Raw genomic sequence first — 26712 nt, 5'->3', positions numbered from 1 at the left:
TGAGACCTTAAACTAAGGCCCTCTCTGGTGGACATAAAAGATCCCATGGCACTATTTTGAAGACGAGCAAGGAAGTTATCTCCCCAGTGTCCTAATCAATATTTATCCCTCCATCAACATCACAAAAATCAGATTACCTGCTCATTATCACATTGCGGCTTATGGGAGCTTGCTGTGTGCAAATTGGCTGCCGTGTTTCCTGCAACAGTGATAGGCAGTGAGCACCAATCCCTCAATCAGAGTACGTCAGGGTTGGGGTTTAAGCCCCTGGTTCAGAACAACTTGCACTGCGGTGATATTGTCACAGCCATCAACACAGAACAAAGGACTTGCTTTGCAATTTAGGATACTGTTTGTACAGAAAAAAGAACAGGCCTTTCTGTAAATTATAAGGTTTAACAACATGAATTAAGAATGCCAACAGATAATAGATTTAAAGATTCCCCATCTGGAAAATGCACAAACTAGGAACGGTTCAGGGTTCAGTTGGATTCCTAATCTGCACTGAGGTAGTCGATCTGAGCCTCAGTTAGATTACTGACAGAAATTCACTTCCCATTGCCACTGTTTTATATGTAAAACATCTGAACCCTTTCTGTAATTACTCTTAGCTATCCATATTCACTAACTAAACCATTTAAATCTCACAATTAAGTTGCTACCATGTTCTTCTTCTTTCTTTCTGTGTTCTTAATCTAAAGAATTTCAACCTCTCGATCATATTTCTGGCCAAAGTCATTCCCAAGAATCCTTTTGTTGTACCCATTTCAACACGCCAATTCAATCACTGCCTTATTATTCAGATCAAGGTGGGAATTTTAACCGTCCCAAAACGAGTGGGTTTGTGTCAGGTGGAATGTAAAAATGTTAAAAATCTAAAACCGCACTCCCCACTTCCAGTTTTAATGGAGGCGGGACAGGGGGAGGGGGCGACCAATCCGCTTGCAGGTGGTGGGTTGGTCATTTAAACATTATAATGAGGCAGCGTTCTTCAGATTTATTGTTTTTAAGCCCTAAATGATCGGCAGGAGATAAGTTCGGAAGTATTTCTTCACACATAGGGTGGTAGAAGTGTGGGACTCTCTCCCGCAAGACGCAGTGGATGGCTGCTCAATTAATAACGTTAAACCTGCAGTCAAATGATTTTTGCTAGCTAAGGATATTAAGGAATTTGGAGCCAGAGCAGGTAAATGGAGTTAGAATAGAAATGAGCCATGATCTGACTGAATGGTGGAACAGGCTCAAGGGGCTAAATGACCTACACCTGTCCCTATGTTCCCCTCTGTCACACACCAAAGAGCCAAGATTTTTGGCAGACAATTGGCACTGTAGCCCAGATGAATGTTCTTTTATAAGACCAACCACTAGCACCAAAGGTTTAAGGTCCAGCAGACCCAACATTTAATGGCTGGTATAAAAAAATGCTGGAAATATACAATATGTCAGTCAGTATTGGGGAATACAGGTTATTGACCCTTAAGGTGCATAGCCCAGCATCAGTACAATTATTCCCCTGAATGAAGACTAACCTTGAGGTCTACTGAACTGGGTCTTACTTACAAAGCATTCCTGATTTGAAGAGCTTCTTTCTGGGAGGTTATTGTCCTGTCTTTCATGGTAATATTTGAAAACTTGCATTTGATGTTCTGTAAGTTAAATTCAAGGAAAAACACAGCGATTAAAAGGTGCCACTGTCGGTGCTTCGAAAGTTTACACTGTGCCACGTTTTTTAAATGGGGCAAAACCAAAGCGACTGAATGAAGAAAATTAGGAAATACAGCTACAGGCATTTTTGTGTAAATAACCAAAAGCTGTGAAACCCAATTGGATTTTGCAAATCAAAACTATTGATAACAAGGCACAGTTATGAAAGCAATTAAATGTCCAAGTTGAAAGCTACTGTCTCTTCACTGGAATATTATATATAATGCATCAATCCTGTAACAATGGGTTTTCGCTTACATTAAGTATGCTATCTTATGTACAATGCAAGAAAACCCAGTATCACTTCTATTCAGATCACAGGTTCCGGCCTCCCATCTATCAGTGTCTGCCATGACAGCTCCCGTCAGTAAATCCCAAGTTCCGATTACCCTTCTATCACTGTCTGACATGGCAGCTCCTGTCAGCAGAGAACACGCTGCCAAAACTGAATGCATTTCAAAGACTTGTTTGAAGGTACTGATGAAACTGCTCAGGTTTTATTCTTGTGGCTTGGCGACCCCTTTATCTGTCAGCAAATGAAAGAGTGTCTCCTAATACTCTCCAGCCTGCCTGCTGTCTCAATATGAAAAGGCCCAGAGCTGTTTTCACCACTTCCTCCTGCAGCTGTTAATTATAGTGCTCTGTATAATGAGCAAGAGAGCTGCATAATTTGCCAAAAGCTTTTTTTCCCCCCGCATTCTGAATTGGCACAGGGAGACAAAGAGAAAATAAACACGGAGCGATAAAGAAAACACTCAATCTCAATTGTACTTGATTGTGCACCAGATGTGGGGAATTTACTTTCCCAGAACTGGGGAAGGGATGGTATCACCATTTTGTAAGGTCAGGCTTTGGCTGAGTGCTTGCTACAGGCTAGTTGCCACTTCAAGGAGCAAATACGGTGCTGAGCAAGGCAGGTAGGGAGGGAAACCTGTCAGGAGTGCAGAGTGGAAAACTGGTCACAGAGTCTTTTGATGTTCACAATTTCATAGAATCATAGAATGAATACAGGACAGAAGGAGGCCATTCAGCCCATCGAGTCCATGCCGGCTCTCTGCAAGAGCAACTCAGCTAGTCCCACTTCCACGCCTTTACCCCATAGCCCTGCAAATTCTCTTTCTCTTCAGGTTCTTATCCAATTCCCTTTTGAAAGCCACAATTGAATCTGCCTCCAGCACACTCTCAGCCAATCAGGATTAAAATTGGTAAGCAAGGTTTTTTAAATAGGGCAAATTTAAGATTACAATTTAACATTACAATGGTGCATCATTCTGGATGTCTTATTTTTATTTGTTCATGGGATGTGGACGCTGCTGGCAAGGTCAGCATTTATTGCCCTCCCTAATTGCCCTTGAGAAGATAGTCGTGAGCTGCCTTCTTGAACTGCTGCAGTCCGTGTGGTATACGTACACCCACAGTGCTGTTAGGAAGGGAGTTCCAGGATTTTGGCCAAGTGACAAGGAAGCAAAGGGGATATAATTCCAAGTCAGGATGGTGTGTGACTTGAACTTTTAGGTGGAGGTGTTCCCATGCATCTGCTGCCCTTGTTCTTCTAGGTGGTAGAGGTTGAGAGTTTGAAAGGTGCTGTCAGAGGAGCCTTGCTGAGTTGCTGCTGTGCATCTTGTAGATGGTACACACTGTAGCCACTGTGTGTCGGTGGTGGAGGGAGTGAATGTTGAAGGTGGTGGATGGGGTGTCAATCAAGTGTGCTGCTTTGTCCTGGATGGTGTTAAGCTTCTTGAGTGTTGTTGGAGCTGCACTCATCCAGGCAAGTGGAGAGTATTCCATCACACGCTTGACTTGTAGATGGTGGACAGACGTTGGGGACTCAGGAGCTGCAGAGTTCCCAGCCTCTGACCTGTTCTTGTAGCCACAATATTTATGAGGCTGGTCCAGTTCAGTTTCTGTGAAAATAAAGATGTTACATAGTATATATAGGACAGAAACAGGCCATTCGGCCCAAGCAGCCCATGCCGGTATTGATGCTCCACTCAAGCCTCTTCCAGTCTTTCCTCATCGAACTCTATTAGTATAACCCGTTATTTCCTTCTCCCTCATGTGCTCATCTAGCTTCCCCTTAAATGCATCTATACTATTTGCCTCAACCATTCCCTGTGGTACGATTGATTGAAGTTGGAGAGGATAAGCATAATGCAGTGGAAATATACCTGGAGCTGCTGGTCAATATATGGAATTTTGAGAATTTCCACAGCTGTTGGTCGTTGTGATGGATCCTTTTGCAACATGCTGTGAGGAAGAAAGTGCAACACATTGAGGGGGAGTTTATGGAAATACGCAGTGGTGCAGACAAGCCGACAGGACGTTATTTTCAGCTGAAGGCACATGTACCTTGTCATGACAGCATCAAGCTCGCTGGAGTATCTGTCTGGCAATGATGGCGTCTCACCATCCACGATTTTCAGGACGACTGACATAAAGTTATGCCCAGTGAATGCGTGATCCAAGCAGCACATTTCATACAAAATGCATGCCAGAGACCTGGGAGAGATGAAAGATGTCTATATGATGTTCTGATATGTATAAAGTATACAACAGAAGGAAGTAACTAAAGTCTAAAATTAAAACATTGAATTAACTTTGGCTATTTGCATTGGGACTAAGTACAATTAATAGGTTTCAAGCTAGATTTGGGAATTTTCTCAATAGACAATAATAATTTTTCAGTTATGCCAACTCCCCCCCCCCCATTCTATTGTGTTGGACAATGAAGAGGGAGCAATTGTACGATCTAATATTATCTTGCTGCCAGTATTTCTCTTCAGAAGAGTCAAAGGATGCAAATTGTCGACAAATTCTGGAAATGTACATCCTGGATAGAATACAAGAAGTTCACAAAAATCACAGCTGTTTTGTTCAACAGTTAATACTGATGGCAAATTTATAAAAGGTCTTTTTCATTTTCTTATGAAAGTGAACACATACACTATAAAAGGGATAAAAACAGTAAATGCTGGAAATATACAGCAGGTCAGGCAGCACCTGTGAAGAGAGGGACAGAGTTAAAGTTGCAGGTCAATGACCTTTCATCAGAACTAGAAATCAAAAGTTCTCCCTCACATCCCCTCTGTTTCTCTTGCTCAAAACCTTATATCAGTATCCCCTAGTCCTTGTACCATCAGCTAATGGGACAGCTTTTCTTTGCCTACCTTATCTAAACCTGTCATAATCTTGCACATCTCTATCAAATCTCCCAACAATCGTCTTTGCTCCAAGGAGAACAACCCCACCTTGTAGCTAAAATCCCTCATCCCTGGAACCATTATATTATTTTGTACTATAAAAGGGAACAAGCCTGCGTAATCACACAGCCACAGTGATGGCTGCCATGGTCTGTTTAATTCGGGCCCACACTCGCACAGTCCCGCCTCCATTCCCACACCCGCGGCCACTGATTCGCCGCCCAAACCGCCCTCCAGGCAATTAACAAACAGCCTCCGTGAAAATTGGGGCTTGTAACTGCTCCCTCCAGGGTGGGATCGGGACCCAGAACAGTCGCGATGCCTGTTTCCCAGCCTTGAAAGGAAAATGAGGCCTTATGATTCTGTTCTAAAACAGGAGATTAAGGCGTGATTTTGTCGAATCAGAGAAGAATACAGCACAGATGGAGGCCATTTGGCCCATTGAGTCTGTGCCAACCTGAGAGAGCTCTTCAAAATTATGAAGATAAGACAAAACAGGGCGGCACAGTGGCGCAGTGGTTAGCATCGCAGCCTCACAGCTCCAGCGACCCGGGTTCAATTCTGGGTACTGCCTGTGTGGAGTTTGCAAGTTCTCCCTGTGTCTGCGTGGGTTTCCTCCGGGTGCTCTGGTTTCCTCCCACATGCCAAAGACTTGCAGGTTGATAGGTAAATTGGCCATTATAAATTGCCCCTAGTATAGGTAGGTGGTAGGGAAATATAGGGACAGGTGGGGATGTGGTAGGAATATGGAATTAGTGTAGGATTAGTATAAATGGGTGGTTGATGGTCGGCACAGACTCGGTGGGCCGAAGGGCCTGTTTCAGTGCTGTATCTCTAAACTAAACTAAACTTTGGCTAAATTGAGGGGTCTAGAACATGAGGACATAGAATAAAATGAAATGTGAGAGATTCAGGACAGAAAACAGGAGTGAACTCTTTTATATAAGGAGGATTATGAGGCTGTGGAATACAGATTGAAACAGAGGCTGTGTCAGCTCAGACAGATGATTAAAGCAAAGGATATGGGAACTGGGTGAGTGTGTGGGATTAGGACCATTGCTTGTCTGGAGGAGAATGAACACCAACATAGCCTGGTTGTGCTGAGTGACCTGTTTCTATGTTGTAGTTTCTCTGAAAAACATAGTGTTCTGTTAAGATGGAGGCACCAGGAATATTGTAATTTTCATAATTTGAGTAAATGAAGTGATCATTTCCTTGCGACATGCACACATCACGGGGTACAAGTGAAATATAACTATTTTTATATTCAGTTTAATTACTTTCTTTAACCCCCTCAGAGATGTGACCTTGACAGATCAGTGACTGCTAATCAGATGAGCACGGTTTTCTGTAAATGGTAATTCTTTGACTGGTTTGCCTAAGGATAGACTGCCACTTCACCCTTGTCAAAATTTCAGTGTCATGATCCCAACCAACAGATCCAATGACCCCTGCCCCTTATTCTCAGAGCTACCAGAACCCAAAGGGCCTAATGGTTTCAATTCATGAGCCCACATTACTGGCAGCAAAAGCACAATTGTGCAAAGACACCATGATGTATTAATGATGTCCTCCTGGAAGTATAATGTAATGAAAATGCACAGCAGTTTCACAAATTCCAAATATGGTGAGAATGTGGAATGTGTTACCACTTGGAGTGGTTGAAGTCAATAGCAAGTAACATTCGCGCCACACAAGTGCCAGGCAATGACCATCTCAAACAAGAGAGAATCTAACCATCTCCCCTTGACATTCAATGGCATTACCATCGCTGAATCCCACACTATCAACATCCTGGGGGTTACCATTGACCAGAAACTAAACTGGACCAGCCACATAAATGCTGTGACTACACGAGCAGGTCCGAGGCTGGGAATTCTGAGGCGAGTAACTCACCTCCTGTCTCCCCGATGCCTGTCCACCATCTACAAGACACAAGTCAGGAGTGTGATGGAATACTCTCCACTTGCCTGGATCTGCAGCTCCAACAACACTCACGAAGCACAACACCATCCAAGACAAAGCAGCCTTTATAGGCACCCCATCCACCGCCTTAAACATTCATTCCCTCCACACAAAGTGGCAGCAGTGTGTACCATCTACAAGATGCACTGCAGCAACTCACCAAGGCTTCTTCGACAGCACCTTCCAAACCTGCAACCCCTATCACCTAGAAGGACAAGGGCAGCAGATGCATGGGAACACCACCACCTGCAAGTTCCCCTCCAAGCCACACACCATCCCGACTTGGAACTATATTGCCATTCCTTCACACTGGCTGGGCCAAAATCCTGGGACTCCCTTCCTAACAGTACTCATGGACTGCAGCGGTTCAAGAAGGCAGCTCACCACCACCTTCTAAAAGGCAATTAGGGATGGGCAATAAATGCTGTCTTAGCGCCACCCACATCCCACGACTGAATTAAAAACATTGCATTTAAGGGGAATATAAACAGAAAATGTTAGGAATACTCAGCAGGTCAGGCGTCATCTGTGGAGAGAGAAACAGAGTTAACATTTCAGGTCTGTGACCTTCCGTTTCAAACTCAGTTCTGATGGAAGGTCATCACCCAGAAAGCTTGGGCAGGATTTTACCACGGTCTTTGGGACCCCAACTTAATGGGAGTCCCGAGCCCACCCTTGCCAGCAGCGGAACCGGCTCAGTAATTTTACCGGATGCAGCCTCACAGCCTGCCACCCGCCGACGGGTAAATCCCGTCCGTTAACTCTGTTACTCTTTCCACAGATGCTGCCTGACCTGCTGAATATTCCCAGCATTTTCTGGTTTTATTCCTGATTTCCAGCATCCATAGTATTTTGCTTTTCCATTTAAGGGGAAGCAGGATAAAGACATGAGGGTCAAAAGGACTCGAAGGATATGTCGATGGGTTTGAATGAAGAAAGGTGGGGAAAGGCCAGCGTGGAGCATGAACACTAGCACAGATCTGTTGTGCTGAATGGCCTGTTGCTGTGCTGTAAATGCCAGAAAAATGTGCAGCTGCTGCATTGCCAGAGATAAAACAGAATTAAATTAGAATCAGCCCGCAGTGTGATAATGGACAGCTTTGTGATCAGGTGATGTATAATGTTGACTCACACTGCATTCTATTTCCCAAAGGTATTTTTATTAGCAATTAGTGAGAAACCATAGTAAGATCTTTCTGAAAGGAAATTTTGCCAACAACACTGAAAGCCGATAGCTTGCAAAATAATGATTCATGCAAGGCAATTTAGAAATTTGGCAAAAGCTGCTCAGCCACTTTTAAAAAAGAAACTGACAAAGCGCCCTTAAAGAAAAGCTGACAGCTCACAGAAAGTTCAAAGGTGGACGCCCCATCACAAATTGCCATCTAGTTTTCAACTTCAAAATGTGACACAATGAGGGGGATCTCTTCAAAAACACACTTACTGAACTTGAGTGACGTGTCTTGTTGCAGCAGCAGCAACACTGACCATGTCCTTTCCAATTGGCAGTTCTCTAGGTTAACCCTGCAGCTGTCGTGGACCCAGCCCCAGAGCCAGAACTGGTCCCAAAATCAGAACCCGAACCAAAAGCAACCCCATTACCACGCTTCTTGGCCGATAGATGAAAGTTGCCAACTGATGAACCCTGAATTAACGGTTCTCAAACTTTTTTGGTTGAAGGATCACTTTTTAGATGGATTAGTAAGCACTGACACCGCCCCCCGCCCAACCAACAAGTCTAAATTATAATACTCATAATATGAAAGTGCTGCATGTAAACATTTTTTATTAATGCTTTTAAGAAAACAGAGAGATACTTACAGATATCAGTGAGACGGGTGTGCCTGCTTCTCACTGAAGAGTCTGCCTATGATTGGGAGAAGCACAGAGAAAGCAGGAACCTGGAGAGAGCCGGAGATCAGACTGAGCAGGAGCAGGGAGAGAGGAGGAGCAGGGAGAGGGCAGGAGCAGGGAGAGAGGAGGAGGAGCAGGGAGAGAGGAGGAGGAGCGGGGAAAGAGGAGGAGCACAGAGCAGGGAGAGAGCAGGAGCACGGAGCAGGGAGACAGCAGGAGCACGGAGCAGGGAGAGAGGAGGAGCAGGGAGCAGGGAGAGAGCAGGAGCAGGGAGAGAGCAGGAGCAGAAGCATGGAGAGAGCAGGAGTAGGAGCAGGGAGAGAGCTGTAGCAGGGAAAGAGCAGGAGCTGAGAGAGATCAGAGAGCAGGGGTACGGAGAGAGCAGAGCAATCAGGTACCGCTCCCTTGCTTACTCTTGAGATCGGCCCTGTGTCACAAACCCTCAGGAATCCATGGATCCCAGTTTGAGAATCACTGTGTTAAAGCATATGCTTAGCCCAAAATAAACCTTGTTAAAATCCTGACCAACATTTGGCTGCACGCTCAACTCTGTCACTGGCACTCTTCTCAATGGCTCAGATTTTGTTGTTACCACCTCACACATACGGTAACTTACAAGGCAAAGCATTTTAAAACCTAAACATGCACAAGCAGGTCTGAGATGCCCCACTTCAGCAAAATCCAGCTGGTAGAGATTTGAGGGGAAAATGTGGTTTTTGGGTCACCTTGTTAGATAGAATGGGGTAAATTTTAACTATCAGGCAGCCGACCTTTGGAGAGAACGCACAGAGCCAGTAGCCTGTGGGTGGAAAGTTCACATTCCAGACCAGCCAGCTGGCTCCAAACAGCCACAAGGAGCAGCACATAGATGAGGAAAAGGAACAGGGACAAGGATAGGTCCCACTTCGGCAGGTGGCGGGACCCAAGGAGGCGTATTCCCGGCGGTGGCCAATGAAGAGGTCACCGCTGGGGCTGATGTCCCTATGAAGGACACTAACGGTGGCCATTGCTGGGGCTTGCAGGATGAGGGCACACTAATGGCCGTGCGTCCTCAAAGGCAGTGTGGGGTCTGGGGACACCTAGGCCAAGCAGGCAAGCAGGCCACGACAATTGTTGTGAGGTGGGGGTAAGGAGAGGGGCGTCGCTAAGGGCAGGTGGAACCATTGCTGCAGGGACAGCCATTGCCGTTGGGGGGGCCCCTCCACAGAGGTGGGAAAAGGCCCTTAATTGGCCACATAAATGGCTCAATTGGGCTCCTGGCAGGTGGCATGTCTGCGAGTTTTCCCACCGCTGACAAAATGGGCCTGGGGGCAAGAAAACGTCAGACACCCCCCCACCTCCTCTCCCCCTCCCCCCATCAATGCCTTCTCACGCCATTTTGCCAGATCTCCCACCTCCAGCCTATCACCAAAGGTAAAATTCCGGCCTTAGTGTCAGCACTCTCGTCTCTGAGTCAGAGGGTTGTGAGTTCAAGCTCCACTCCAGGATTTGAGCACAAAATCAAGGCCAACACTCCAGTGCAGTACTGAGGGAGTACCGCATTGTTGGAAGTGCCACCTTTCAGGTGAGACATTAAACCAAGGCCCCATCTGCCCTCTCAGGTGGATGTGAAAGATCCCACGGGACTATTTCGTAGAAGAGCTGGAGAGTTATCCCTGGTATCCTGGCCAATATTTATCCCTCAATCAACAAAAAGAGATTATCTGGTCGTTATCACATTGCTGTTTGTGGGATCTTGCTTTGTGCAAATTGGCTGCTGCGTTTCCTACATTACAACAGTGACTACACTTCAAAAAGTACTTCATTGGCTGTGAAGCACTTTGAGACATCTGGTGGGCTATATAAACGCAAATCTTTAGCAGTACCAATTCTAGGGAGCAGCACTTCCCATCAATCCATACAGATTATCATCCATCATTTCGAAGCATAAAGGGAGTTGCCTGAATATTGGAAAATACAAATAAAGGCTGAAGTTTCTGTTGAATCACATTTTTAAAAAAATGCTACCTATATGAAAATATATCCAAGTTTGACTCTTTCAAGACTTTTTAATATACAATCCACGTAGCAAACAGTAAATGAGGCAGAGTTGGCATGTTCAAAAAGAAGAAACAAAATATAAGGGGAGAGACTTTATTGCATTTGGCTTTCTCTCACTAGGAAGGAAACATCAGCAGAAAGCAATTAAAGGTCGACCAGAGATATTGGAATCTTTTACCAATTTGATTTGAACAGAATAATTTAAATACATTCACGCTTGCCACCCAAAAACAAAAACTTGCTTAGTTTCCTATCTTGACTTTTATTTCCAGATGCTTAGGATCGAGAAGTAACAGCTAAGCTTACTTGGATTTTTATCTGCTTCCTGTTTTGAGAGAGTAAAGCTGGTGCACAATTTCCCAATTTTTATACACTAATTGGGGAGCCAGGAATTAGGCACCCCGACTCATTAAGGCATGAAAGAGAACTTGAGCAGAACTTGTGTGAATTACAACAGTAACTGTTGTACATAGCTCTGTAGCAAATTAAGCAAGAGGCATTTGTTCTCACTGCGTTAACCCATTCACCATTCCATTAACATTGCCGAGGAACTATCATTACAACAGGTACATGTTTTACTCAATATATAAATTGCATCCAAATGTGTAAGTGCATTATTCCAAATCCTGAGCGCATTCTATTAATTTGTAATAGCATTCTATGCAGATAAATTTACAATTTTACTATAGGACAACAGTTTACATTTATATAACTCACTAAGATAAAACTCCCCAGTGGTAAAAGATAGACAAAAGAATAGGAAGCAAAGGCTTTCGCATGTTTTTTTTAATTCATTCATGGGATGTGGGCGTCACTGGCAAGGCCAGCATTTATTGTCCATCCCTAATTGCCTTGAACTGAATGGCTTGCTAGGCCATTTCAGAGGGCAGTTAGGAGTCAGCCACATTGCTGTGGGTCTGGAGTCACATGTAGGCCAGCAGATTCCTTTCCCTAAAGGGCATTAGTGAACCAGATGGGTTTCTTTTTTTTACAACAATCAACAATGGTTTCATGGTCAGCATTAGACTAGCTTTTAATTCCAGATTTATCAATTGAAATCAAATTTTATGATCTGCCATGGTGGGATATCTAAACTAAACCCTGTAACCCGGCATAAACATAAAAACATACATTTAAAAAAATATTTACAAGCCTATAAAAGAGTGGCAAACAATTTAAGCTTTAAATAGTGAAGCTAAGTTCCATTAAATTGATTTGTGCTGAGCTTTGCATTCATGTATACAGATAGGTAGCAGTAAAACAAAAGATGCAAAGTCTTTATGCTATCAGCTCAAGTCAATGATGCTCCTTTGACAGTACCTTCCAAACACACAACCTCTGCCACCTAAAAGGACAAGGGCAGCAGGCGCATGGAAACACCACCACCTGCAAGTTTCCCTCCAAGCCACACACCATCCTGACTTGGAAATATATCACTGTTCCTTCACTGTCGCTGGGCCAAAATCCTGGAACTGCCCCCCCCACCACCCTCCCCCCCCTAACAGCACAGAGGGTGTACCTTCACCACATAGACTGCAGCAGTTCTTAAGGACAATTAGGGATGGGCAACAAATGCTGTCCTTGCCAGTGACACCCACATTCCATGAACAAATAAAACAAAACAAGAATACCTGAGGTTACATCAATCACAAAACTACAGAATTAACTGTTATTATTCTTGAGGAAAAGACTAGTCAACTTATTTGGAACAAGGCTAGCATTTATGTGTTAGTAACATATCTGCTTGCATCTGCTCTCCTGTCTCCAATAAGATAATAAATCCAATGCTATGGACAAGTTCTCAATTCCCAGGAGGCTTGTATGCTTGTCTCGAATACTGTAAATTATCTTGAAAATGCAGATTGCAATTTTCCAGGTTGTATATAAGGCAAGCATAACAGTTATAGCATTTATATAGCACCTTGAATGTTGTTCACAGATAGATGCCAGTGGTGGGGTGATGTTAGGGAAGGGAAAGCACAAGAGGTCAGAGTCAGAAGCGAGAGATCGAAGAAATGCTGGGAGGGATTTTCAGACATGGGTAGAGATGAGGCCATTGAAGGATTTAAAGACAAGGGCAAGGATTTTGAATTTTTGGGGTTGGGGAGCCAGTGTAGATCGGTATGATCATGGGTGATGGTCAAGTGAAGCTGAAACTAATCTGTTTCAGCCTAAGATAGTGACCAGGGAAAGGGAATGGAATCAATGGCACAGAAGCAGAATTTTTGGAAGGTGCCAAGGACAGTAGCTTCAGTCTTCCCAACATGGATCGAAAGGAAGTTAGTTGCCATGAATTGTATGCAGGGAGCTAGCCATTGCCACGCAGAACAGGTAAGAAACTGTCCTAAGCGGGAGGGAGGTACAACATTTTGGATCCCCATTTTGTTCAACTACAGAACACGAAGACATGTTCGCATGCTATGCACCAAGCTCCTGATCGAAGTCATGTCATCGTGGGGCGCAGTGGAGGAACCAGGAGCTTCCCAAGACAGAGAAAAGAGGCAAATAATCCAGGGCATTCTTGCACATCTCCAGCAGTATTCAATTCCAGATAGGAAACCAGCTCCTGACTGGCTGCGGGTGGAGTCCCTATAAACAAGGATCAGTCTGTGAACAGGTTAACAAAATAAATGAATCTTCCACGGACAAGTTAATCTTAAGGAAATTATTAATAAATGGAAGTAGATCCAAAGGAGATGCAGACATGACTTTGTCATATCCTGCCAGCCTTGGAAATAATTTCATCAGAACACATTGACTACCCACTCACCATATGTCAGACTTGGAATCATAACCTTGGTGACTGAGGACCTCTGGACTCATATAGTAGGGCGTCCCAGTGAAAGTCGTTGCCAGGTCACACGAACCCATCAGAAGGCGAGAAACTCCAAAGTCTCCTTTTTTCAAAACAAAAAATTGTTTTTTGTTTAAGAAATCGAAATCTGGCTGAGAAATACATGGCCAGATTTTAACGTTGTTTTAATTGAAGGAAAACAGACATATTGCACTGACCATTTCCTAGCCTTTTTTACAGCCCTTACAGCTAGACAGTCCTCTGCTAGATTCATGTGCTGGACTGCCAGCACCTGAGCCATTTGGATGCAGCGAGAGCTTGAATGTTCAGATTTGAGAAGAGCTCCACTGACATCTGGAACACAAGAGGCAAACTGTGCCTCAGTTATCTTACTATGTAGCTCGAATCCTATAGGGTAACTGTGAAGATGTCTAACAGCAAACTGTCACAAAGATGTGTACAGATGCTACAGGCTATTTAGCCATCAAGATAATCTACCAAAGGAACCACATTAGCAGCTAGATACCTATTAACTGACTGTTATCGATGTATTTCTGGAATGTGCCTTCGCAAATCAGGTTAGAAAGAGATGCAGTGGTTTTTGTCGAGGTTCATCCCGAACAGCTCCATAACGCAGTGCTCTACGGACTGTTCCCAGTGACGCACACTGAGATAAACATCAACCGCTGCTGGAGGACCATCAACCCGGTGAAAGATGCTCTTTGGTCTGCCTGAACCTTGCTGGTTTTCCAGCGCAAAGAGCTGTGAACAACTGAGTGTTGCAGACTGGCACATTCCAAGGCCCAGGACTACATGCTGAGGGATGCATTAAAACTTGGGGCAAAGGCACAATGGGGAAAAACCAACATCTAAGGCCCTCCTACCATAGTCTGCCAAGGGGCTGGAAACTATGTAAAACTCCTCGTGCTGTATGCACCAATGTTTGACATGAAATGTAAATGTACGTTGTAAATATAACCTGTAATGGCAAGTGTAGTGAGGCACCTCATGTATTGTATTGAAAGAAACTGATCAGTGTTGCACTTTATGTGATGTCAAATTTGAACTGTTATGCAGTTTTATGAATAAAGTATATTTTTGGAAAAAAACTTCTTGAATGGCTCTGGAGATTTTGCTGAGGCAAAGTCATGTAAACAGTTAATATTTAGTGGAAAAGCAAAATACTGTGGATGTTGGAAATCTGAATTATAGACAGAAAAGACTGGAAAAACTCAGCAGGTCAAGCAGTATCTGTGGAGAGAGAAACATTTAACGTTGGGCCCAATTTTAACTCTCTGCAAGTGAGTGAGTTTTGAGTGAGTTGAATGTTTCTGTTCTGATGATATCTAACAAAGTGGCTGTGTGCAAGAGAGAGAGATCCACTTAAAGTGAGATAGATTGGACTGATTAAACACTTGTTGCCATATTTTTGATTGTTTTATGTAATGAGTTATTTTATATTGTTTGATGCAACATAAATGAGATGCGTGGAGTCCAGTTGGTTGAAGATCTCAAACAGGTTTATTACAGCTAACTTATTATTTACAGTCCTTGGGGATCGTACACTGTACATAATAAGTTAGCTGTAATAAGCTGCCCCAAGGGCAGGATCCCCAAGGACACATTGTACAGCGAGCTCGACACTGGTATCAGACCCACCGGCCATCCATGTCTCCGCTTTAAAGACGTCTGTAAACGCGACATGAAGTCCTGTGACATTGATCACAAGTCATGGGAGTCAGTTGCCAGTGATCGCCAGAGCTGGCAGGCAGCCATAAAGGCGGGGCTAAAGTGAGTCGAAGAGACTTAGCAGTTGGCAGGAAAAAAGACAGAGGCGCAAGGGGAGAGCCAACTGTGAAACAGCCCTGACAAACAATTTTATCTGTAGCACCTGTGGAAGAGTCTGTCACTCTAGAATTGGCCTTTATAGCCACTCCAGGCGCTGCTTCACAAACCACTGACTACCTCCAGGCACTTACCCATTGTCTCTCGAGACAAGGAGGCCGAAGAAGAAGATTATGTACAGTACAGCGGAAACTATTTACAGTACTTTACTTTGGGTGTTACAGTTACAGAGTGACTCTGGCTCTGAGTCACATGACTGTGTCCTGGTTCTTGATCAAGGACGTGTTGGGGGAGGGATACTTGGCCTCATGGAAGTACCTGTCCCTTCAGGCTTGTTGTGGTGCTGGCAGTTCTCCAGAGAGCAGAAGTGAAGGCACGGCATAGTTCTGCTGTTGCTGGGTTTCCAGACTGCACCATTTGATGCTGGTCAGAGTCTGCGAGTGGGTTCCGGTCCTTGGAGATTTTCCCTTTGGTTTCTTCTGTCATAATGGGTGACCTTGTGGATGGTTATGATGTTGAGGTCCTTACACGCTGGTAGTCCTGCCACTGCTGGTCCGCTCGTGCCTACAAGGTAGAGCATTTGTGGTTTCCATGCCGACTTGCCATATCTGCATTGCATTGTCAGTGTGCCACTGCAAGCAATGGGTTGTATGCAGGTAACTTGGCAGTTGTCAGTTATATCATTAATTTCCAATGACTCTGGCATATATCTTTGAGTATTTGGACTGGTAGGATATTTGTATTAGTGCCAGCGTCAATCTTAACCCTGAGTGTACGTTTGCCAGCTTTCTTTGGGTACGTGATGTTAAAGTGGCGAAAGCTTCCAGTTGTTTGACTTCATCAACGTGATGTGTCAGGATCACAATGTGGAACGCCTGATCGTCTTCTGACTGAGAATTACCCCTCATTGAGTCTTAACTCAGGTCTGTTTCACTGTGGACTTTGTGCATCAGCTTGTGTTTACACAGTTCTCTGCCGCTCTCCTTGCTGCTGCGCCTGACTTCTGTTTCCTTGTGTCTTACTGTGACTTCTGGCTGCAGCTTTGGAGCCAGATTTCTTGCATAGTGTCCTTTTGCACCACACACCTTGCACAGATCACAAAATGCAGGGCAATTTCGCAGTGTGGGACGAATTACACTTACCACACAGCTTGCTTGCTCTTTTTGACCTGGTTATGGTGCCGATACTGTTGGCTGTACCTAGTGCTTGCAGGTGCTGTTGTCCAGCTACAATGGCTTCATATTTCCTGCCATCTTCCAGCAGCACATCAATGCTGTGACCTTTCCTTTTCCCCAGGGGTCTTTTTGAAACCCTTCAATGTTGATACAATCACAAGCTCCATTATTCGATCCAACAGCTCAGTTTCTGAGAAGTCGAATTCGTTCTCCTTACTTCAGCATCTACTGATGAACTTGTCTATTGATTCCTGTGGCTGTTGCCTGGAGGACATCAATTCCAGGCGATGAATTCTAAAATTCACTCGTAATCGGAGCTGATTTTCTAGCACTTTCCATATCTTTGTGGGATCTTCCTGGTTCTCACCAGAGTGTCCAGAGGTATTGATTCTGTGTAATCCCTCATTTCCAACTGCTATTAGTATTTTTACAGCCTGTGTTTCTGGTTATACAATTATTTGGTCTGTGAAGAATAACTGCATTCTTTGTTTGAACAGTTGGAACTCGGATAGGATATCCAAGGCCTTCCAGTTCATGCTGGGAAATTTGGTATCCATATTTCTGCTGTTCTTTTGCTTTAAAACTTGCTTTAACACTTGTTCTATGACTCTGCACTGTTTTCCCTTTAAGAGACTCTGTTATTTATTATAGCTGCTTTGATTGACAGGAGCAGGTGTTAGCTAGTACTGTGTGTTTATCTTGCTTCCAGTACTTAGGCCTGTTCTGTTTACTCAGCTGTTCAATAGGAGGTTCAATGGGTTTTTAAAGAGTTTTTTTATGCCCTTCACACTCGAGTGGTTTTAATGTTTTTTTTAACTGTGGCTTCCTGACTGGAAGCTCTTACTTACACTTGAGTAGTTTAATTTTTTAAAAACTTTAGCTGCATGGATGAAGACTCCGCAGTGATCTGGGTTTTCCCACATTTTTCCCAATGGATGCCTCTTGTAAGGGTGCTGACCTCGATCAGCTCGGGAAAGGAGTCAGGTCTTAACCCATTTTTTTCTACACGGAGTTTTTGAAAAAAAAAAATCTTTTGAAGGATTTCAAAGCTTTTTTTTAAAAAGCAGTATCTCTCACCCGATTTACTTGTAGCCTGTCCTTCAGTGCTCTGTCTCCTACAGCTTGAGGTGAGTTTTATTTTCACTGAGCCAGTATTTTTCTTGAACTTTCTCTCGACTGTAGGAAAGGCCATTTTCAGAGCTGTTTTAACCGTGGTCTTCAACCTCAGACTTTGTCTTCTCACCAAAGCTGCCACCATATAATGAGTTATTTTATGTTGTCTGATGCAACATAAATGAGATGCGTAGAGTACAGTTAGTTGATGATCTCAAAGAGGATCATTACAGCTAACTTAGTATGTACAGTACAGAGCAAACTATTTACCGAACCTTACTCTGGGTGTTACAGTTGCAGAGCGACTCTGGCTCCAAGTCACATGACTGCTTGGCTCATCAACATACTAAGATCTTAAAGGGACATCATTCTTGAAGGCAATCATACAACATTTTATATTGTAAACAAGCTATTTTTCTTGACAGAAAAATCATTTGTCTCTGACCTTAAGACAAATCTTGTTTAAAAAAATGATGCTGTTGTTTTTCAGTATGATATTAAATTTATCGCATAACCCTCCTCCCAGAGAATGTAGACATCTGTATGTGTCTACATGTACATATAACAGAGCTTCACCCACTAACAGTTAAATGTCAGCTCAATTTTAATGTCATTGAAAAGCCAGCGGGAAAACAAAATTAATATAACATGTAATAAATACAGATAATGCTAGAAATAGGGCAGCACAGTGGCGAGCACCGCAGCCTCACAGCTCCAGGGACCCGGGTTCGATTCTGGGTACTGCCTGTGCGGAGTTTGCAAGTTCTCCCTGTGACCGCGTGGGTTTTCGCTGGGTGCTCTGGTTTCCTCCCACAGCCAAAGACTTGCAGATTGATAGGTAAATTGACCATTGTAAATTGCCCCTAGTGTAGGTAGGTGGTAGGGAATATGGGATTACTGCAGGGTTAGTATAAATGGGTGGTTGTTGGTCGGCACAGACTCAGTGGGCCGAAGGGCCTGTTACAGTGCTGTATCTGTAAATAAATAAATACTCAGAAGATCTGCCAGCATTTGTGGAGAGAGAAACAGAGTTAATGTTTCAAATTCAGTTCTGATAAAAGGTCATCAACCAGAAGTGTTGATGCTGTGTCTCTCTCCACAGATGTTGCCTGCCCTAACATGGAATCATAGAATGGTTACAGCACAGAAGGAGGCCATTTGGCACATCAAGTCTGTGCTGGCTCTCTGCAACAGCAATTTAGCTAGTCCCACTCCCCCAATCTGCTGAGTATTTCCAGCATTTCAAGGTCTTATTTCAGTTTTCCAGCAACTACAGTATTTTGCTTTTAGATTAATACAGCATATCTTGGATTCATGTATTTCAGGATTACTATAAAATGAAAAATTCTCTTAAGTTGTTATAAACATTCCTTCATTATTTGGCTGATGATTCATCAGAGAAAGAATTTTTGCATTTTGAAGGCTGGGTTAACTGGGAAGATAGAGTTTAGGTGGAATGTACTGTATACTTATTCATAGAAGTTGTAAAGGTTAGCAATGCAACATGTAATATAGTGGAGTTTCATGTATATAATTATGATGTGTTTCAGTGCCAATTCCTGTGCACAGAACGTACGTCAATGATAAAAGTATAAGGCTGGCATAAAATGCTGGTAGGTAAAAGCAGGACAGGTTGTTTCAGTGATGAAGGAAGTAGAACCCTAGAGGCACAACATTCTTCGGCAAATAATGAGCTAGTGCTCATTTGGTTGGCATATCAGATGAATATATTAGCTACAGAAATACAGGTGTGCCAAAGTTACCTCTTAAGTTATGGGTAGCACACTCCATAAAGCAAATTCAAGGAAACAGGAAGACGTTTTCAGTACAAGAACAGTTTTGGGCACTTCTTACCTATTTTTACAAGATTATTTTTCAAGAAGATGTTGTTGCTTTTCAGATCTCTGTGAAGTATTCTTCTACAAAGGTTAATTTAAAAAAAACTCAGTCAGTTGCGTCACAGGTTTATAGAAAAAAGCCAGTTTCCTGTAGCTAAAAAGGGGGAAAAAAAAGTGTTCAAATAATAAAATAACTATAAATAGATGCTTCTGCTCAACTTGTGGCAAGATTATTTGACGATTATAACAATGACTGCATAAGCTGTAATGAACAAATGCTTATTTTTCCCAATTAAATGTCTTCATCTGCTTGTTTGGAACAGCAGTCTACAAGCTCTCCAGTTGATGTGATTGGATAATTGCCTAAATCAGAGCCACATTCAGCTGTCAATGCTAAGAGCTTTCTTTAACGAAAGGGAAAGACATTTTGACAGCAACCCAAAAAATAAAATACTTCTCATCTCTGCTTTCTGCTCACACCTACAAAATGTGTAGTGCCTGCATGCCCTTCCTTCTTTGTTCCGGCAGTAGGATTCTCAGGAGTACACACAAGTTAAAAGCTCTTTTTTAAAAATATATCCTATAACGTTTACTAGTGAGAAACAGTGTGACTGCAATCGAGAAGCAGAATTACAAAGAAAATGCACAGACATTCCTGATGTTCTCCTTTTCCAGATTCTTTAAAGTTAGAAAACAGAGAGTCAAAAAAAAAACTGAACAGTTATACCTAACCCCAGAATTCCTTCTTCTGCTATTTCTTTCATCCATCAGCCATGCTTGTTGAGACCAGTTTGAGCGGCTGAATGGCCTGTTCCTAAGCTCCTAGGGCCAGCAAGGAGGAATCAGGTAAATAAATAAATAACGTCAGCCATGGCCCGGTGGATAGCACTCTTGCCTTTGAGTTGGAAGGTTGTGCATTCAAGTGCTGCTCCAGAGACTTGAGCACAAACATTTAGGTTGACCCTTCAGGGCACCGCTGAGGGAGTGCTGTGCTGTCAGAGTTGTCTTTCAGATAAGAGGGTAAATTGAGACCTTGTCTACTCAGGTAGGGTAGACTGAAAAGATCCTATGGCACTATCTTGAAGAAGAGCAGGGGAGTTATCCCTGGTGTTCTGGCCAATATTTATTCCTCAATCAACATCACAAAAAAAAAACATTATTTTGTCATTATTAATTTGCTGTTTGTGTGAGCTTTTGCTGTGTGTAAATTGGCTGCTACATTTCCGACATTACAACAACGACTACATTTCAAAAGTATTTCGTTGGCCATAAATTACTTCGGGATAATCTGAGTCACGAAAGGAGCTATATAAATGCAAGTCTTTCTTTCTTTTCCCTTCACCTAGATATAACCAAAGGCTAAGCAAACATTGAACCAGTGAATACATGAAAGCACAAACGCACTACTGGAACACGTATGAATGCCAACATGTGTAATTCTTTGGCCCCATTAGTGGAGACAACACAGTTGTCTGAGATTTCTCGCAGCTATTTTAGTGAAGCGTCAGTTAACCTGTTTAAAATAAATAGGCTAGTGCTTCTGCTAAAAAAATGCAGAGGGAAATGTCTAATGTGCTAGGTGTTCACTGTGTGATTTCAGGGCCTTGGACGTTTCTGTAAACATAACAAAAACAATCATGAAATGATTTAGACAGATTAAACATTAACAGTAAAATAGTCCTTTTTAATTCTGAGCACATATCCATAAAATACACGTTGTCATACACTATTAAAAATGTACAAAATGAAAATGTATTAATGGTTAACATTACATTGCATTAATGGCTACAAAATTACTTCAGAGGAAAAACAGATAGGAAATGTACCTCTCATGCATGTACTGGGCTCCCAGCAGTAACTGTATGAACCACTCGATAACCTGGCTTTCAGGGAATGTCCAACCAGCTCTTCTATACTCCTCAATTTTACATTGCAGATCTCTACCCTGAGAACATTTTAAAAAAATCACAGAACCACAAATTCAGCTTGCACATCAAGTCAATCCTGTTCCAAAAGCAAAATACTGCAGATGCTGGAAGTCTGAAATAAAAACAAAAAATGCTGGGTATACTCAGCAGGTCAGGCAGCATCTGTGGAGAGAGAAACAGAGCTAACGTTTCAGGTCGGAATGAAGGGTCATCTAGAGTATGGCCAGCATTTTTTGTTTTTATTGAAATCCTTCTGTTGCATTAATAAAATAGATGATTCTGCAATACTTAACAGAAGATCAAAAGAGGTCAATCTTTAGCCAGAATATGCAAATGTGGCTTTTCATTGCTATTTTAATATCTAGAGTACATTTAACATCAGGGAGATGTGGCTGCAAGATGACAAGGATTGGGTCCTGAATTTTGAGGGGTATATGGCATTCAAGAAGAATAAGAAGCTCAGTAAAGGTGGAGGGGTAGCACTGTTAATCAAGGATGGCATTGGTGCAATAGTTAGAGATGACCTTGGTTCAGGAGGTTAGGATGTAGAATTGGTTTGGGTGGAGATGAGGAATTGTAGAGGAAAGAAGTAACTAGTGGGAGTGGTCTGCAGACCCCCTAACAGTAACCATAATGTAGGACAAAATATATAAGAAGAAATATTGGGTGCTTGTGATAAAGGGACGGCAGTAATCATGGGTGATTTTAATCTACATATAAACTGGAAAAATCAGATTGGCAATAGTAGCCTGGATAAGGAATTCATAGAATGCTTTCGAGATAGTTTCTTAGAGCAGCACATTCTGGAACCAACCAGAGAGCAGGTTATATTAGACTTGGTGTTGTGCAATGTGACAGGATTAATTAATGACCTCAGAGTAAAGGCACCTCTAGGTAGCAGCGACCACAATATAATTGAATTTTACATCCAGTTTCAAAGTGAGATGAGTGAGTCTAAGACTAGTATTTTAAATTTAAATAAGGGCAACTATGTGGGCATGAAAGCTGAGCTAGCTGAAGTGAACTGGGTTAGTAGGCTAGGAGATAGATCAATAGAGAAGCAGTGGCAGACATTCAAGGGGATATTTCAGAATACTCATGATAAGTATCTTCCTACTATAAAGAAAAATTCTAAGGGGATGACCCACCATCCGTGGTTAACTAAAGAATAAAGAAAGCACCAAAATTCAGGAAAAGGCATATAATTGCGCAAAGATGAGTAGCAGGTCAGATGATTGGTCAGAATATAAAGAATGGCAGAGAATGACTAAAAAGCTAAACAGGAGAAAGAAATTAGAGGAAGCTAGCTAGAAATGTAAAAACGGATAGCAAGAGTTTCTACAGGTATTTAAAAAGGAAAAGAGTAAGTAAAGTGAGTGTTGGTCCTCTGGAGAGTGAGAATGGGGAGTTAATAGTAGATAATAAGGAAATGGCAGATGAAATGAACAAATATTTTGCTTCTGCCTTCACTATAGAGGATACAAAAAACATTCCAGTAATAGCTGTAAATCAGGAGATGGAAGGAAGAGAGGAACTTGGTGAAATTACAATCACCAGGGAAGTGGTACTGAGCAAACTGATGGAGCTGTGGGCTGACAAGTCCCTGGGTCCTGAAGGGATTCATCCTAGGGTCTTAAAAGAGGTGGCTAATAAGATAGTAGATGAGTTGGTGTTAAGTTTTCAAAATTCGCTAGATTCTGGAAAGGTTCCAACAGATCGGAAAATAGCAAATATAACCCCACTATTCAAGAAAGGAGGGAGGCAGAAAACAGGTAACTATAGGCCAGTTAGCTTGACGTCAGTTGTGGGGACGGTGTTAAATCGATCATTAAGGAGGCTATAGCTGGGCACTTAGAAAAACGCAAGGTAATAGGGAATAGTCAGCATGGTTTTGTGAAAGGGAGATCATGTTTAACCAATTTGTTGGAGTTCTTTGAAGGAATAACATGTGCTGTGGATAAAGGAGAGCCTGCTGACATACTGTACTTGGATTTCCAGAAGGCATTTGACAAGGTGCCACATAAAAGATCATTGCGCAAAAGGTTATTGCTCATGGTGTAGGGGGTAACATATTAGCAGTGATAGAAGATTGGCTGGCTGGCAGAAAACGGAGAGTATGCACGGTCCTTTTCTGATTGGCAGGATGTGACGAGTGGAGTCCGCAGGGGTCTGTGCTGGGGCCTCAACATTTTACAATTTATATCAATGACTTAAATAAAGGGAGAGATCGTAGCTAAATTTGCAGATGACACAAAGATAGGTAGGAAGGTATGTTGTGAAGAAGACATAAGGAGGTTGCAGACCGATATAGATAGGTTGAGTGAGTGGGCAGAAATCTGACAGATGGAGTACATTGTGGGAAATGTGAAGTTGTTCACTTTGGCAAGAAGAATCAAAAAGCAGATTATTACTTAAACGGAGAACGATTGCAGAATTCCGAGGTACAGAGGGATCTAGGTGTTCTAGTGCATGAGTCACAAAAAGTTCGTAAACAGGTACAGCAAGTAATAAAGAAGGCTAATGGAATGCTATCCTTTATCACTGGAGGAATTGAAAATAAAAGTAAGGATGTTATGCTTCAGTTATACAGGGCATTGGTGAGACCACATCTCAAATACTGTTTGCAGTTTTGGTTTCTTTATTTAAGGAAGGATCTGAATGCATTGGAGGCAGTTCAGATAAGGTTTACTAGATTGATACCTGGAATGAGTAGGTTGTCTTATGAGGAAAGATTGGACAGATTGGGCTTGTTTTCACTGGAGTTCAGAAGAGTGAGAGGAGATTTGATTGAAGTATATAAGACACTGAATGGTCTTGACAAGGTGACTGTGGAGAGGATGTTTCCTCTTGTGGGTGAGTCCAGAACTAGGGGGCACCATTTTAATATTGGGGGTCGCCCTTTTAGGACAGAGATGAGGAGAATTTTTTTCTCTCAGGGTTGTGTGACTTTTGAACTATCTGCCTCAGAATGTGGTGGAGGCGGGGTCATTGAATAATTTTAAGGTGGGGGTAGATTGATTCCCTTGCCCAATTGGAATCTAAGGTCATCAGGGATAGATGGGAGTTTGGAATTTGAGACACAAACAGATCAGCCATGATCTTATTGAATGGCGGAGCAAGCTAGAGGGGCCGAATGGCCTACTTCTGCTCCTAGTTCATATGTTCATATTTTAAATTTATAAGTGGACTTTAAATTCACACCATTCATTTACATAAATCATTAGAGCTATTATCTTTACACAGTAAATTTTTGAGAAAACCTTGAAAAACATTTCTAAAAACTCATAATAAAAATCAAGAAGAAACATGTTTTATAACAATAATACTGCCCTTATCTTGCTATATTTTCGTGCCGGAGATGTTTGACAGTGGGGGGCTCCCCTTGGTGCCAAACTTGCCTCCCCCCATCTGTCTTCTTACCCATCTTCCTTCAGAGCGGCAATCCTCGCTGGATAGTGAAATTGTGCAGGATGCAGGAGGCCACACCTTTGTGACAGACCCTCTCTAGAGCATGTTGCAGAGAGACCCCCGAGCCTGTCACTGGACCTGAACATCTGTTTAAGGGGCCGGATAGTGAGCTTGATGATCCTTCCTCGTGGTGCCATGGATCTGGTTATACCTGATCTGTACTTGTTATGGGGTGTCATGGGCCAAGTTAAAAGCCCTCATTCCCTAGCAGCCATCCTCAAGCACCTCCTCTTACTGAATTTCTAAACAATTTTCCTGTACCGTCGGAAACAACTTACACCCGTCACAGTGAAAACTCGACTTGGAAAGCAAATAGCTAAATATAGTAGATGGATTCACAGTTAAAAAGGAAATTTCCCATCTCAACCCAACATTGACATTTAAGACACGAGAGGATGTCAATTTGGATGATGGACTTAAGTGTTTTGGTGCTTTTATGACTTCCACAATCCAGAATCATCCACCTCCATTAGAGGCAACAACATTCCTCTTCAGGAAGTCATCAGCCACACAGAAAAGCATGGTTGTGGAGTGGATAGAGGTGAAAGGGGAATCCCTAGGCAATTCAAAGACACTGAAAATGAGAATCAAGGGAAGCGTATTGCTGTATTGATTTCCTAAAGCAGGCAACTAAAGCTTAATGTGGAAGATTTACAAGATAGCAATCAGGAGATTTCATCTATGTGCTTGAGGGAGCCTGAACTATCTTTTCCACATCCCCCACCGTCTCATGGCAATTCAAGAAGGCTTTAGTGTGATCTGTTACTGTGCTCAATGACCATTTGATCAATGTGTGCGGAGAACGGTGGAGGCAGGGTCATTGAATCTTTTTAAGGCAGAGTTAGACAGATTCTTGACAAACAAGGGAGTCAAAGGGTATCGGGGGTAGGCAGGAGAGTGGAATTGAGTCCACAAACAGATCAACCATGACCTTATAGAATGGCACAGAAGGCTTGAGTGGCCGAATAGCCTACTCCTGCTCCTAGTTCGTATGTATGTATGAATTATCATCAAGGCATGGTGGTGTGGGGAGAAAAGAGGTAGGTGGGGGTTAACAGTAAGTGGTTGGAGTGTTTGCTGGGAATTTTTCTTTGATGGGGCAACAGCTGGTGATTTGAAACGGTAAAACTGAATGAAATAATTTGAGGGACTGCCTCAGAAAAGGTAATGGCTGTGTAATGCAAGATGAGTTATACTGAGTTTGGCTAATCTGCAGACCTGCAGCCAAAACACTTGGGATTAGTCAAGCTGGTTTGAGTTGTGGTTGGTGAACCAGGCAATAAGTGCACCCTTTTTTGACAGATAGAATACCACAAAACATGGAATGATTGTAGTTGCCCGAAAAGTTTGCTGCACTGATTGTGTCTAGTCCTGCCTAATCCTGGATACAAAACGACATTAATAAACACAAAGTTGCACCATTAACGTAATAAAACATCCCGAGGTGCTTCACAGGAGCATTATCAAACAAAATGTGCCAGAATCAAGATAACTTCTGCGCTGGCAGCTCTTGAAGGAGCTCCTTTACCGTGCACGTCTATCCTTGGCCATCTACTGCCAACCTTTGCCCTTTCTCCCCCAATCTCCTCTCTTCCTCTGTTTAAGTTCCCTTGGCTCTAATAATGGGGACATTTTAGCCCAAACTACAAGTTAAATGGATAATGTGATGATAACAACACAGGTACAGGAGGAAGGCCATTTAGCCCCTGTTCTGCCATTCAGTGAGATCATGGTTGACTAGCGATCTACCTCCATATACCTGCCTTTGCTCCATATCCCTTAATATCT

General features: G+C 42.8%; 1 protein-coding gene across 7 annotated transcripts in view; it reads right to left on the bottom strand.

The window, feature by feature from the left end:
* nek11 (NIMA-related kinase 11) overlaps positions 1 to 26712 on the bottom strand; it is a 268705-nt gene that overhangs the window by 147104 nt on the left and 94889 nt on the right. For all 7 annotated transcript variants that reach the window (XM_068054185.1, XM_068054195.1, XM_068054212.1 and 4 more), the window contains 6 exons: positions 21355 to 21473; positions 19545 to 19609; positions 13534 to 13660; positions 4054 to 4203; positions 3873 to 3951; positions 1561 to 1646 (listed from right to left, as the gene is read on the bottom strand). In XM_068054185.1, the coding sequence (XP_067910286.1) occupies positions 1561 to 1646; positions 3873 to 3951; positions 4054 to 4203; positions 13534 to 13660; positions 19545 to 19609; positions 21355 to 21473 (626 nt within the window). The remainder of the gene's footprint in view (positions 1 to 1560; positions 1647 to 3872; positions 3952 to 4053; positions 4204 to 13533; positions 13661 to 19544; positions 19610 to 21354; positions 21474 to 26712) is intronic.

The sequence above is a fragment of the Heterodontus francisci genome, chromosome 2 (assembly GCF_036365525.1).
Source record: "Heterodontus francisci isolate sHetFra1 chromosome 2, sHetFra1.hap1, whole genome shotgun sequence".
In the NCBI taxonomy this organism is placed as follows: domain Eukaryota; kingdom Metazoa; phylum Chordata; class Chondrichthyes; order Heterodontiformes; family Heterodontidae; genus Heterodontus; species Heterodontus francisci.
Note: the sequence above shows the minus strand (reverse complement) of the source record. Positions and strands in the feature narration are given on the sequence as shown.